A 14988-nucleotide genomic window follows, 5' to 3' on the forward strand; every position below is an offset into this window, starting at 1 on the left:
GATGTATAGCTTCTATGCAAGTTTTACCAGAATTATATTTAGAATGGTCACATATTATAGTAAAATGCATAATTAGAACAAAGGTGATTGCATTACACATTTCTTGGCGTTTCTTTCCCACAACTTCCGTCAGCACGAAGTTCCATCGCATTTCGCAATGAAGTCAACACCACGTAAAAGAGAAAGACAGCACTTAATAGCAAAAAAAGTTAAGTTAACAAGAGCACCGCCTTGCGGGTGCAGACCGCTCATCTATTTTTCTTTTTAAAGGTGTAGGGACCTATTTCAATTTCAATCACAAAGGATGGAGGGGTGGAGTGGAGAGGGGTGTATAGTGTGGGGGTGTGGTCATTTATAACATTATCTTCCAAAAATGCAAAAAAAAATGAAAAAAAAATTTCTTTTTTTTTTTTGGGGGGGGGGGGGATTCTTGGGTGGGATGGTTGGACGGTATTTCAAAAATAAAATAATAAAAATAAATATTTGTGTTTTTTAACCATGTTTGAAAAAAACAAGAGATGTGTTTGTCAGAAACACAATGCCCCCTATTACGCCGTTTTGAATTTTTTATGTTTTTTTTTTTTTTTACCTTTGACCTTAAAGGATGACCTTGACCTTGAACTTCCACCTCTCAAAATGTGCAGCTTTATGAGAACGCCGCTTTGAAATATATCTTTTTTGACCTTTGACCTTGAAGGATGACCTTGACCTTGAATGATGACATTGACCTTGAACTTCCACCACTCAAAATGTGCAGCTTCATGATAACGCCGCTTTGATTTTATTTTGACCTTTGACCTTGAAGGATGACCTTGACTTTGAAGAATGACCTTGACCTTGAACTTCCACCACTCAAAATGTGCAGCTTCATGAGAACGCCGCTTTGAAATATTTTAATATTTTTTGACCTTTGACATTAAAGGATGACCTTGACTTTGAAGGATGACCTTGAACTTGAACTTCCATCACTCAAAATGTTCAGCTTCATGAGAACGCCGCTTTGAATTATTTTTTTACCTTTGACCTTGAAGGATGACCTTGACCTTGAACTTCCACCCTCAAAATGTGCAGCTTCATGATAACGCCGCTTTGAAAAATTATTTTTTTGGACCTTTGACCTTGTAGAATGACCTTGACCTTGAACTTCCACCACTCAAAATGTGCAGCTTCATGAGAACGCCGCTTTGAAAAAAAAGACCTTTGACCTTGAAGGATGACCTTGACCTTGAAGGATGACCTTGACCTTGAACTTCCACCACTCAAAATGTGCAGCTTCATGAGAACGCCGCTTTGAATATTTTTTTTGATCTTGAAGGATGACCTTGACTTTGAAGGATGACCTTGACCTTGAACTTCCACCACTCAAAATGTGCAGCTTTATGAGATACACAGGCATGACAAATATCAAGTTGCTATCTTCAATATTAAACAAGATGTGTTTGTGAAACACAATGTCCCCCTATATGACGTTTGACCTTGAAGGATGACCTTGACCTTGACCCTTCACCACTCAAAATGTGCAGTTTCATGAGATACACATGCATTTCAAATATAAAATTGCTAGCTTCAATATTGCAGAAGTGACATTACATGAGCAATTTGACCCATATATTTGACCTTGAAGGATGACCTTGACCTTTACCTTTCACCACTCAAAATGTGCAGCTCCATGAGATAGACATGCATGCCAAATATCAAGTTGCTATCTTCAATATTGCAAAAGCATTCATAAAATAAGCGATTTGGGCTACATATATTTGACCTCTGACCTTGAAGGATGACCTTGACCTTGACCTTTCACCACTCAAAATGTGCAGCTCCATGAGATACACATGCATGCCAAATATCAAGTTGCTATCTTCAATATTGCAAAAGTATTAATAAAATAAGCGATTTGGGCTACATATATTTGACCTCTGACCTTGAAGGAAGACTTTGACCTTGACCTTTCACCACTCAAAATGTGCAGCTTTATGAGATACACATGCATGCCAAATATCAAGTTGCTATCTTCAATATTGCAAAAGTATTCATAAAATGAGCGATTTTGGCCAAATATATTTGACCTCTGACCTTGAAGGATGACCTTGACCTTGACCTTTCACCACTCAAAATGTGCAGCTCAATGAGATACACATGCATGCCAAATATCAAGTTGCTATACTCAATATATAGCAAAAGTTATTGCAAAATGTTAAAGTTGGCGCAAACAGACCAACAGACCAACCAACCAACCAACCAACTAACAGACAGGGCAAAAACAATATGTCCCCCACTACTATAGTGGGGGACATATAAAGTTATGGCCAATGTTAGAGTTTTCGGACGGACAGACGCCATATATTTGACATTTGACCTTGAAGGATGACCTTCACCTTCACCTTTCACCACTCAAAATGTTCAACTCTATGAGATACACATGCATGCCAAATATCAAGTTACTATCTTCAATATTGAAAAAGTTATGGCCAAGGTTAAAGTTTTCGGACGGACAGACACCATAAATTTGACATTCGACCTTGAAAAATGACGTTGACCTTGACCTTTCACCACTTAAAATGTGCAGCTCCATGAGATACACATGCATGCCAAATATCAAGTTGCTATCTTCAAAAGTGAAAAAGTTATGGCCAATGTTGAAGTTTTTTTCGGACGGACGGACAGACTGACTGACATACTGACGGACAGTTCAACTGCTATATGCCACCCTTCCGGGGGCATACAAATTATTTTTTGGGGGTTGGGGGTGGGGGTGGGGGGGGTATAGTGTGAGGGTGTGGTGGTCATTTATTAGATGATCTTTCATTAAAAAAGATAATAATGGGGGGGGGGGCATTGAGTTTGGGTGGAGTCAATTGTGGTATGTCAGGTAAGAGTTGTTTTGTCGAATCTAATCATAAATCAAGAAGTTATGGCAATTTTAGCAAAATTTAATAATTTGACATTGAGGGTCAAGGTCATTCAAAGGTCAAGGTAAAATTCAACTTGCCTGGTACAGTACCATCATGATAGCATGAAAGTATGTGAAGTTTAAAAGCAATAGCCTTGATACTTCAGAAGTAAAGTGGATCTAAACACAAAATGTAACCATATATTCAAAGTTACTAAGTCAAAAAAGGGCCATAATTCCGTAAAAATGACAACCAGAGTTATGCAACTTGTCCTTTACTGTCCCCTTATGATAGTTGGCGAGTGTTCCAAGTATGAAAGCAATATCTATGATACTTAAGGGGTAAAGTGGACCAAAACACAAAACTTAACAAAATTTTCAAGTATAAAGGGCCCATAATTCCGTCAAAATGCCAGTCAGAGTTACATAACTTTGCCTGCACAGTCCCCTTACGATAGTTAGTAAGTGTTGCAAGTATGAAAGAAATAGCTTTGATACTTTAGGAAAAAAGTGGACCTAAACACAAAACTTAACCAAATTTACAATTTTCTAAGTATAAAAAGGGCACATAATTCTGTCAAAATGCCAGTCAGAGTTACATTACTTTGCCGGCACAGTCCCCTTATGATAGTTGGTAAGTGTTGCAAGTATGAAAGCAATAGCTTTGATACTTAAGGAATAAAATGGACCTAAACACAAAAATTAACCAAATTTTTTAATTTTCTAAGTATAAAAAGGGCACATAATTCTGTCAAAATGCAAGCCAGAGTTATCTTACTTTGCCTGCCCAGTCCCCTCATGATAGTAAGTAAGTGTACCAAGTTTGAATGCAATAGCATTGATACTTCATGAGAAAACTGGACTTAAACGCAAAACTTCCGGACGCCGACGCCGACGCCGACGCCAAGGTGATAACAATAGCTCATAATTTTTTTTCAAAAAAAAAAAAAAAATGAGCTAAAAAACTGATAGCAAATGTTCAAAATTTGAAACCCTTGTAGTCGACTCATTTCGCAGTAAACAATTTTCAAACGTGTCCCATCCATCTACCATAGCTCTGGACGAAGTTTTCCAAAGTACACAAATCATTCCCCAGAGACGGTCAGAGGAATTACTGCGGGCCTTATAGCACTGATGAAAGTCCTAATTGGATTCTTTTGAAAGCTCACACATCAACATTTCATTCGATTATGAAGACATGGGGGCTTTAACCGTAAACTACGAGACGGAATGAATGACCTTATAAGTAAAATCAAAGCGCTGAAAGCACTGTAGGTGTTCGCTGTCCTAAAATATCGTCCTTGATAAGCTTGTGCGCATTGCACAGGCTAATCAGTATGCAGAGGCTAATCTTATTTGACATGCATTAAGCACCGTTTTCCCTGAAAGCAGCCAATATGTACAGATTTCAATGATAAACACCAGACTGGCCAATCTCATTTTACAAGCTGTTAAACACTATTAGTCATATAAACCCTCTGCAGTGTACCAATACACAACGGTTCATCACATTCACATTTATGTTGAGGCACGAACGACAACTCTGCTAAGAGAATGGCATTTGTCGTCTGCTGCAAAAGGCAGTGGTTGTCTTTCCATAGCGTAGTTCAGCCTTCTAAGCGCATACTGATTTGCAAATATGCTCTGTAAAATTAGCGTGAGCTAACGCTCACATTAAAACTCCAAACGCTGAACGTCTGTTCTAAAGAACAGATGCCAATTCTGATTGCTTTTCAGCAGCGAGTAGCTCATTATGTTTTTTAGACTATTTTAGCGACCAAAAAGCCTTAACTTTTAATACGATATACTTTATATTTGTTCTTGTGAACGAGGTGTGAGCCGGAATACATGTTTGCTTATAATTTACATTGAACATGATGGCCATAAATTTACTATCATGGTCTGCATAAGCGAACGCTTGGGAGTCATTCAATCCCATTTGAGTCACATTAGTTTCTAAATCGAGCATAGTTCTTGGAAAACTGGAGTTAATGCATGTGCGTAAATTTTCGTCCCATGCTAGCATGTACAGTCCGCGAAATCTAATCAGGGACAATACTTTCAGCTTAAACTGTATTTTCGTTTAGAAGAGACTTCCTTTGGGAACACACTATAAACGCGGAAAGTGTCGTCTTTGATTTGCCAGTGTGCACTGCATTTTCTCCCATATCGACGTTCTACTTTTTAAAGGCTAATGCACTTATGTCATAATTATAAAATCGTTCAAACAAAAACTAAAAGACAAAAAGAACAACAATCCCTAAAGGAAATAGTTAAAATTAGTTTTTAAAAAATGACCGTGTTTCGTTTTATAATCTGTGCGTTCTTAGGTAATTTATTGTCTTGGTTTTATACCAATACCTGAATCTTACAACTTCCGATTCTAATATTTCAAAATGAACAGATATTTCTCTATAAGCCTTCCGCAATTCCTCTGGTAATGTTGCTGACATTTATTGCTTCCTTTTATGGTGGTAACATCCGCACTTGATTAGACAACAAGCGGAGATACCGTTTAAAATGCTGCCGGTCCGGAATTATCAGAACATGTACGGGATCGGAGAAAACTGAGACGCCAGGAGACTGAAATCTGCGTCATGTTCACACGCTTGCCTTACTGTGTCCTATGACAGTTTCATTAGTAAAAAGTAATTCATTTTAATCACACTTCATTTTTAACTGAATGCAACGTATTTTGTCAAGTAATAATCTAATACTCAAAAGTCCTGTCTTGTGAAGGAACCCCTTGGTGAAGATCATGGTTATTTTTTAAATCTGTCAGAATTTTCATTATTGAAAATAAAGCAACTTCTAATGGCATAATCGTGGGCATTATTTTAGGATAAGGTGATATTGCCTATTTTGATAGTAATTCTTATTGGCAGAAATATGACTGATGGTTATCATGGTGGCGGGATGTTGATGATGATGGTTGATATCGCGGTGGTTGTGATGATCATTGTGATAGTTGATAGCAATTAATACACATTTGGCGAATGACTAATTATTTCCATTATACGGAATATTGGACGCCTATAGCTTTTGGTTTTAGCGGGAAATGCTTATCAAATATTTCATTAAAACATGTATGTTAAAAACATACCATACATACAGTTGTCACTTTTGCCATCAACATCTGTTCATACATCGTGCGAGAATAATAACACGGAATCTTTGACAGCAAATTCAGGGTTGACAGTCATTTTCGTGTTTTCGGAACTTTTGGTAAATTGTCATCCACTAAAATCTTTTAATTAAATCGTCCAAACAGCATTTGAAAGTTGTAAAGTCGCGTTAGCACGAATCTCAAGGGTCCAAATCGGTCATATAAGTAATATAACATACAGATGTCGTGTAAGCGTCTTGTCGTCTTGGAGGGTAGAAATAACCTTCAGAGTTTTCAGTATCCCTATAAGGTATGCACTTTTAATTCAGGCAATTCACAATCCCGGCTGATGCCGGTGAAGCAGTGTTTAAAAGTGATAATGAAGACATGGATACAAAACGTCAATGGCATCCTCGTTAGGCATTACGGCATGACATGTTTTACGTTAGAGAAGCTTGTACCACTTTTAAATTGATCACTGGATACATAAATTATGTTGTTCATTCCTACTACATAATTCCTTCATTTCAAAAAGGAAAATGTTATCAATAAAATTATATATATATCTACAACATATACACAGAGATGCATGATAAAGCATGCATTACAAATAGTCCGGAGTACAAACCAATTAACTCGCAATTATCGTAAAGATTTTTTCTAAAACTAATGGCAATTTCTGAAGCCGACAAACCGACATGAGCTACTTTATATTCGGAGAATTCAATATTCATCCTGAACAGATTCATGATTATCACTGGGAAACATCGCCGGTGCTTTCCTGATTGCGACACAAGAGATGCAATGGAAGTGTTGCCAAGCGCCGATAGCAAAAATAACGTCAATCCGCCTTAACAATAGATAAGGCCACTCGAAGTTGCTGCCAACCGTTATACGCACGGGAAACTTGCGTAAATGGGTCTTTAGTAACACTCGACGAATCTGAGGAATCAAAAGAAATACTGGTAATGCAAACGCTTTTTTTTTGTGGCGAAACTTAATAGCCGTTGTATATGTTAGCTGTGTATATGGATAAAAAAGGTAAGACCAGAAAAGCTGCTGCACAAAGAAGAATCATAAAAAGGGAAAGAGGTTCACTTCTTGTACATGTTCTTTTATTTGGTTAATCGTTTTAGTTGTTCGGTTGCGTTTAAAAATCTTCTCAACATTTTGAAACGAAATTACTGCGCAGACATGCAATCATATGCGAGTCTGTTACAAAAAAGAGATGTCACTACCGAGTTTATCCAAAGGCGTCGTCTGGCCAAACACTAATTTACCATTATTACAGCAAAAGTGTCATACAAAATAAGACAAAAATATACTTAAGCCTATGTTACTAGTATATGCACAATGTGCATAAAATTAATCGAAAAAGAGTTTCCGTACACATTGCATACGAAACATATGTGCAAAGTTGAGCTGGCAAAGATGGTATGTCAAAGAAACACACATAGATTTAATGTGTTTCGCCTCCGTACGCTTTAACCCTTTGCATGCTGGGAAATGTGTCGTCTGCTAAAATGTCGTCTGCTGAATTTCTAAAATTAGCATTTTCTTCGATTTTTTTCCCAAAGAATACTATAAAAATAGCAAACAGTTTGGATCCTGATGAGACGCCACGTTCTGTAGCGTCTCATCAGGATCCAAACTGTTTGCAAAGGCCTTCAAAATTCGGTTCCAGCACTGAAAGAGCTAACTCTTGATTCATATACATCAGCGAGGAACAAGATACTGATAAGTCATGTTATCAAGAAGTCAATATAACAATAAGCCTTTCTATTCTATGAACAGTGTCAAAAGGATCAGCGTATATCTCTTCCCGTTGTTCGTATGATAAACAGCATGTGTCCAATAGGCAAAGGTCCATGCTGCTAGAATTCATAATACAACATGTACATATATCCATCACGGAGCGGTCTTCATACTTCTGTCCATCTATTTTTAGGGAACATATCTAATAAATTTTGATTAACACATTCTGGCTTTGTACATAAGTAAATGTATACATTTTTCGAACCGAGATCTGAGAAACATTTAATAGTATTGATTTTCTTTTATACCAAATGATAAAATATGACATTTCTGCAGTGAAATGAAAGCAGTGAAAATAAACAAATTGTTATTTTCACCGGTGAAAATAACAAATTTTCGGAAATTCTTTTTCTACGTTTAGATTATCATAAATAATTATATATATTATTTTCTATAATCACGAGTGAATTAAAATCGACATTCCACCGAATCCAACACATTTTATTTATATTTTATGCTTTTTCACCGTTTATTTACATTGTAAAAGAGTTTAACTGGAGAATTTCGCTGGTATAATGACGTCATTTCGTCACACTAATGACGTCATTTTGTGTTTTGAAATGTAGTGAGGCACGCCACGGGAGAAAGGGTAACTTTTCAGCGAAAGGGAAACATCTGTTATTTTCTTGAAAAAGTGGCATAAAAGAAACAGAAAATTTGTTCATGTAAGTGCAAGATCATTTGTTATTTCACTCGTGATCATAGCAAAATTATAGTTTCATTCGTGGCTGCGCCACTCGTGAAAATATATTTTCTATGATCACTCGTGAAATAACAAACGATCTTACACTGACATGAACATATATCCTCTATTTTCACCTACCGCGATTTACGGTAAGTCAAGCGTTCGGAAAGAGGTATATTTGTTTGTACTAAAGTATTGAACAAATACATAATTTATAATACTTATACACTTTTTAATGATAAAATATTAATCAAATCATTTATTTATAATCAACCGCATAAATTCGAATACACACTCACGTGTAGATTATGTTTTTCAGTTGACATGGACTCGTTCAAATAAATATGTAAGTGTAACGTTTCGTGACCGCTGCGGTTAAATAAGTGGGAATATGCTAGAATGTGAATGGTATTATTACAAATTGATGCTTGCACGTATGTTCGTATATGATACAATCTGCTCAACCGTTTTGTGTTAAAAATGAGTTGTGTTCAGAGAAAACTGGGCATAATGCATGTGCGTAAAGTGTTGTCCCAGATTAGCCTGTGCAGTCCGCACAGGCCAATCAGAGACGACACTTTCCGCCTAAATTGGATTTTTGCTAAGAAGAGACTTCATTTAAACGAAAAATGTCATAACAGCGGAAAGTGTCGTCCCTGATTAGCCTGTGCGGACTGCACAGGCTAATTTGGGACGACAATTTACGCACATGCATTATGTCCAGTTTTCTCAGAACACGACTCAAATGTATGCATCATAACCGCATAACTAAAAATCGTCCAATTAATGTTAAAACTTACCAAACTAAAAGAGTAACGTGGTAACCGTAAATTATCATACTTGCACTAAAACTCTTATAGCAGAGAAACAACATGTACAGCAAGTATAAAGGCCTTTGATTGGAACATATAAAATACTTTTTTAAGTAATTGTTGAAAAGACAAAAAAAGATAACACTTCAAACAATCATACACGTGTATGTGTACACTTCATTAACGAATTGAAAGCCTTTTCAATAAAACTTGACGAAAATGAGTATCTTCCTAACACATACATGTAGGGAAAGATGCATACCACATAAGCAGTAAAAAAGAAATATTTCGGCATTTGTTTAACTTAAAAAGCACTGATTGATGATTCGCCCACCACCATTTGATATTATGTGAATGGACACTTTCCGAGAAATTCCGACATCCCATAACCTAATTTAGCGATAAAAGTAATACGCCCGCAACTGTTTGTAATACCGTATACTTCTCATTTCTAACTACACAAAATTATAATAGTATTCTTGTATTGGATGTAGCACATACCACTAGATTGCCGGCATCGTCGCTGACGCTAGTGTTGTTGTTGTAATTTCGAATAAGCGTAGCAACTTTACCGTTGCAGTTTAACTCCATGCTGATGGTTTCTGGTAAATTCCGTATCACACACACCAAAGTTTTTAAATAATATTGTACGTAAGATTCTTAGTTAACTTTTATTATTCCAACCAACTTTAATTGGCGCTCTTTTTGTCGCAGATCGCGTGTTCTTATTTGATTGACATTTAAATTCGAAATAAACGAAAACGTCAACAACATTCTATAAAACAAAGTAATATTGCAAAATAATATACACATGATGTCGAGCGCATGATTAAGTGGATGAATATTTCTACTAAAACGCCATCACACACCCGAATTTTTCATTAAGTGATCGTTTGAAGTGCAAGAGTCAAGCAGTGGGACAATCATGAAATCATAACTGGCCAAGCAGTAATCATTCTGAAATTCTCTGAGAAATTACTAGTGGATACGGAAAGGGGCACTTATCACGTGACAGATTATTTAATTGAGTCGTTTAATGATCCGTCAGCGATGATTGTATCCTCATCTTAAATAGCAGAGGTTGTAGTAGCGGTACAAAGCGTACTAATAACAGCGGTAGCAGAGGCAGTAGTTATAATACTAACAACAGCAACAACAACACAATTTATTAGCTTTTAAGCATTACAAAGTAGTGATTATACTATGGATAGTTGTGGCAACTGAAACGGCAGCAGAAGTGGCAACAGTAGCAGCAGTACATGCACAAGTGGTCGTAGTTGTTGAGTTGAAGCAAAAGTTGAAGTAGCAGTAGTTAAAGTAGAAGTAAAAGGAGTAGTAAACGTAGAAGTAGCATTAGCAGTAAAGGTAAAAGTAGCAGCAGTAGTACATGTAGGAGCACCAGCAAAAGTAGCTAGTTATTGTCTCTTTTTTCCTTAAAAGGCGACGTAGCAATTTTAAGTCTTTATCTGATTTCTCATTCCCCAGTTTGTAGTTCAGTTATAAGTCATAATACAACACACGAGAACACACAACATTGCATGTTTTCATGTGATTAAACATAAACAACTACTAGAAGTTTATCACACAGGAAACATTTCACATGCACTTCAAAGCTATGTGATTGCAATTTAACCAAAACCACGTGTTTAATGTTGCTGGATATTTATCTTATTAACACAACATACTGCGCACAAAACACAGGGCCAGAATATGACCGAAATTTATAAACACATTTACAAACACAGCTTTCTTTTAAAATAAGTATCAAAAATGCCGTCGGTACTTTCTTGAATTAGAGAACGATGAGAGGGCACAATGATTTGAAAACATCACTGAACTAAGGTTTAAATGCCAGCATTTAGGGGGTAATAAGGCGTTGACATTAAATTATTTAAATGTCAGAAAATTATTGGTAAACAGTCACCAGAAAAATCTGCTTCTGAACCGATAAAATTGTGTATAAATGTCAAGTATGGAAACATTTTGGCAAAGAAACTGAATAAACACTCTTAGGCTCCCTACCAAAGCACTGTGTCAGATAAACAAATACAAATGAGCCGTGCTATGTGAAAAAGGGAGTTTAATGCATGTGCGTAAAGTATCGTCCCAGATAAGCCTGTGCAGTCCGCACAGGCTAATTAGAAACGACACTTTCCGCCTAAGCAGGAGTTTGGTAAGAAGAGATTTTCTTTTAACAGAAAATATTACAAAAGCGGAAAGTGTCGTTCCTGATTAGCCTGTGCGGACTGCACATGTTAATCTGTGACGACATTTTACGCACATGCATAAAACCCCTTTTTTACAGAGCACGGCCCAAATGTAAAAATGCAAGTGCCTACTCAAATGCAAGTAGGCACTCAAATGCAAGTAGGCACTCAAATGCAAGTAGGCACTCAAATGCAAGTAGGCACTCAAATGCAAGTAGGCACTCAAATGCAAGTAGGCACTTAAATGCAAGTAGGCACTCAAATGCAAGTAGGCACTCAAATGCAAGTAGGCACTCAAATGCAAGTAGGCACTAAAATGCAAGTAGGCACTAAAATGCAAATAGGCACTCAAATGCAAGTAGGCACTCAAATGCAAGTAGGCACTCAAATGCAAGTAGGCACTCAAACTACAATAACACAATAAATCTGTTGATGAAAATGATCATTGATCAATATGTATATTGTATCTATGCAAGAGTCTTTACTACAACATTTCAATAAATGTGATAACAGCAAACATGGTTCTCACAGCTTCCATGCGATAACGCATAATGAAGATACCACGCGTATGTCTATACAAAAATAAATCATTTTTCCTGTGTGACCAGTTTATTTGGTCAAGCACGTAACTGTTGCGTAGTGGTCAACACTCAGAATACTAACTATAACAATGTACTTCTATAAAGTCGGTCTTGGACCGTGTGTGACACATCGTCTCTTGTGGCCGTGTCCCTTGTTACTATTATCTTCATTATAATTTTTACTTTTTAGTTTTCAGCTCGATTTTACACGAATAGTTATAAGTATAATAATTGTATTGTGAAATCACGTAGCCTGAAATGTTTAATGAATAGCAAATTCGTTAAGTTTGTACTAAAACGGTTAAATCTCACCAAATCCCGAAATATGACCACTGATAAAACGCTCTTTATTCATCTAATATACCAAGATACCATCAACGGCAGAGACTTGGGTAACCGATATTCAATATTCACCAGATATAAACGATATCCTAACTGAAGTGCTTCTTCTCATGATATACATCAAAAGTGTACTTATATGCGTTATGACACACGGTCCGAATATTAAGAGGCTAGCCCCGTTCGATATTGTCCATTATATAAATATGAAGTAATATAATATTTTATGTCACACATTCGCGAAAATCGGAACACATTTGATTATAACTGCTGGTCGGAGCTTCGGACAAACTGGCGATTTCGTAAACAAATTCGTATAACGGTAATGAAGAACAACCCAATTGAAGTCATTTACTCAATTCGCATTAAAGCGATCATACTTAGCAATGTTAAAAATGTCAATTGCCAGCATTAGTTGACGACAATACCGACACCAAACAGTGCGACAATGGTAACTGTATTCATTTGTTGGTTGTGTGTGATCTCACGCGGGCAAATTACACGAGTTAAGTGATTTCATTGCATTTAGACACCGGGTGGTTATAGTGGATGGGTGACGCACTTACACTGCAAAATAAGCGAAAATTAACCCAAGCTCCAAATAATTCCTCTATTATTGCCCAAGTAGCCTTCTTAAACAAAGCCGTGAGGGTATTGTTTCTGAAATACGATACGTTATAATTTTCAGAGCTACTTTTGTTGGGCTTACCCGAACCAAAAACATGTGTGGGGATGACGCTTGATTGTGAAGTGAAAATTGAGAAGTTCAATGAACTTTGATTTAAACATTCGGATTTTAAAGAAGTAAACTGTGTTTACCACAAAATAAACAAACACTTTTCAAATTATAGCTACTGACTCGATAAGTTTTCGAACTGTGTAGTGTGTATTAATGGTTTATGGTTTATGGTTTAAATTAAATATAAGACGGTTATCGGACTTGTTACGCAATATCTAGTGCAGCCGCGAGCCATATAAATTAGTCGGTAACTTTCTGACATTGACGCTTTAGTATGGGCCTAGGGCTAATGTATAAGTCTCGATGTGATACCTTTATATTATTTTATATTAAAATAGCCTTTAACAAATATGTATCAAATTCCAATCGATTAATTCATCGTTGTAACGTACTAACCATATTGAAGATAGAACACAGCCCATTCCCCTTTTTTAAATTCTTTTGTCAAAACCACCTATATTTCATTTCTATTAATTTAAATTATAGGAGGTTTTGGGGATTCCGATAATGACGTCACGTTTGCGCATGCTCAAATTTTGGCCGTCAAAACCGCGGCCATTCTGCTATTGTTTGCATGTGATGAACCGCATCGTGATAAGGTTACAATCGTATTCGCGACCCTTTTGAAGAACAAAAAATGCTCAGAACGTGAAATTCTTTCAGATTAAATTGAATCCAATAAACGAATACAAATAATGACAAAAACAAACAACAAATTGATTGAATTTATGTAATCAACATATAGAAACTGATTGAACCTATTTGTCTGTAAAAACTTACCTTGTTACAGGTTAATAACTAAATCCTCTTGATAAATGTTAATGCTTTTATTTAATTGTTCACACCAGTTTTTACACTCTTTGTTTCAACATTTTTAACCCAGTGTTTAATTGCCCCTTTGTTTATCGCAAACCGATTATCTCGATATGATCGGATACTGTCCAGACAATTACTAAGAAAACAGTGTGTAATAAACCCAGGGACATATACTTGTATGACTCTGTATGGGGTCTCTGCATAAACCACATGTGTCTGGTCATTAAGCACAATTTATGATACCTCCATGTCATCTCTTGGCATATTAAGTAAAAAACTTAACAGTTGCTTTAATAAAATATTTGAACATATTAAAAAAAGAAGACATTTGTCTGAAATGGATTAACAGCTTATATATTAGCCAGTTTAAACATAACAATAAAGTGTTTAATCACTATACATTTAAAATATTTTAAAAATTTACTGCTACACAATTAACGTATTTAACGGGTACCTGCAAATGTAAACTCTGCTATGATGTGTAAAGATCGTGCGTTACTGCAGTGTTCGAAACATCATCATGAAAACAAGCAATCGCGTTTGGTCATTATACGGATATAAAATACTTGCGTAATATATAAAATGTGTAGATTTATGGTATAACAAAATGCTAGACTTGTATCGCTCATTATCACTACAAAAGAGTTTTCAATATACGTGTACATGCAAAGACAGTTCAATTTGCAAAATATGCAGGTGTTTTTTCACTTGGAATGCTTAAATTTATTAATATTTTCATTCAATGTAAACGAAACGAAAATTCATTCAATGTTAAAGAAAATTAAAACTACATTTCAAGATTGAAATGTATTGAGCTATTTTAGAGCTTTGTTTTATAACTGATTCAATGCACCCCTTACACTAAATTTCAATCGTGGATGAAAAATAACACTATCGATTCCACACCACTTATAATAATATTCAAATTATTATATGTTTTATAATTTTTGAAATATCATTTATTAAAGTCTTACTTAAAAAAATACGGGTATTCATAG

At 36.0% G+C, this 14988-nt stretch overlaps 1 protein-coding gene across 5 annotated transcripts in view; it reads right to left on the bottom strand.

Annotated features, from left to right (window-relative positions):
- Nucleotides 1–14988, bottom strand: part of LOC127862102 (CD151 antigen-like) — a 75106-nt gene that overhangs the window by 45897 nt on the left and 14221 nt on the right. The window contains exon 1 of one of the 5 annotated variants that reach the window (XM_052401069.1): nucleotides 9810–10141. The exons of 1 other annotated variant lie outside the window; for it this stretch is intronic. In XM_052401069.1, coding sequence (XP_052257029.1) covers nucleotides 9810–9899 — 90 coding nt within the window. In that variant the 5' untranslated portion in view covers nucleotides 9900–10141. Of the gene's footprint in view, nucleotides 1–5993; nucleotides 6074–9809; nucleotides 10148–14988 lie in introns of those variants that run through there. 3 more of the 5 variants (XM_052401071.1, XM_052401072.1, XM_052401074.1) reach the window with 3 other exon arrangements.

Source organism: Dreissena polymorpha, chromosome 16, assembly GCF_020536995.1.
Source record: "Dreissena polymorpha isolate Duluth1 chromosome 16, UMN_Dpol_1.0, whole genome shotgun sequence".
Taxonomy (NCBI): Eukaryota; Metazoa; Mollusca; class Bivalvia; order Myida; family Dreissenidae; genus Dreissena; species Dreissena polymorpha.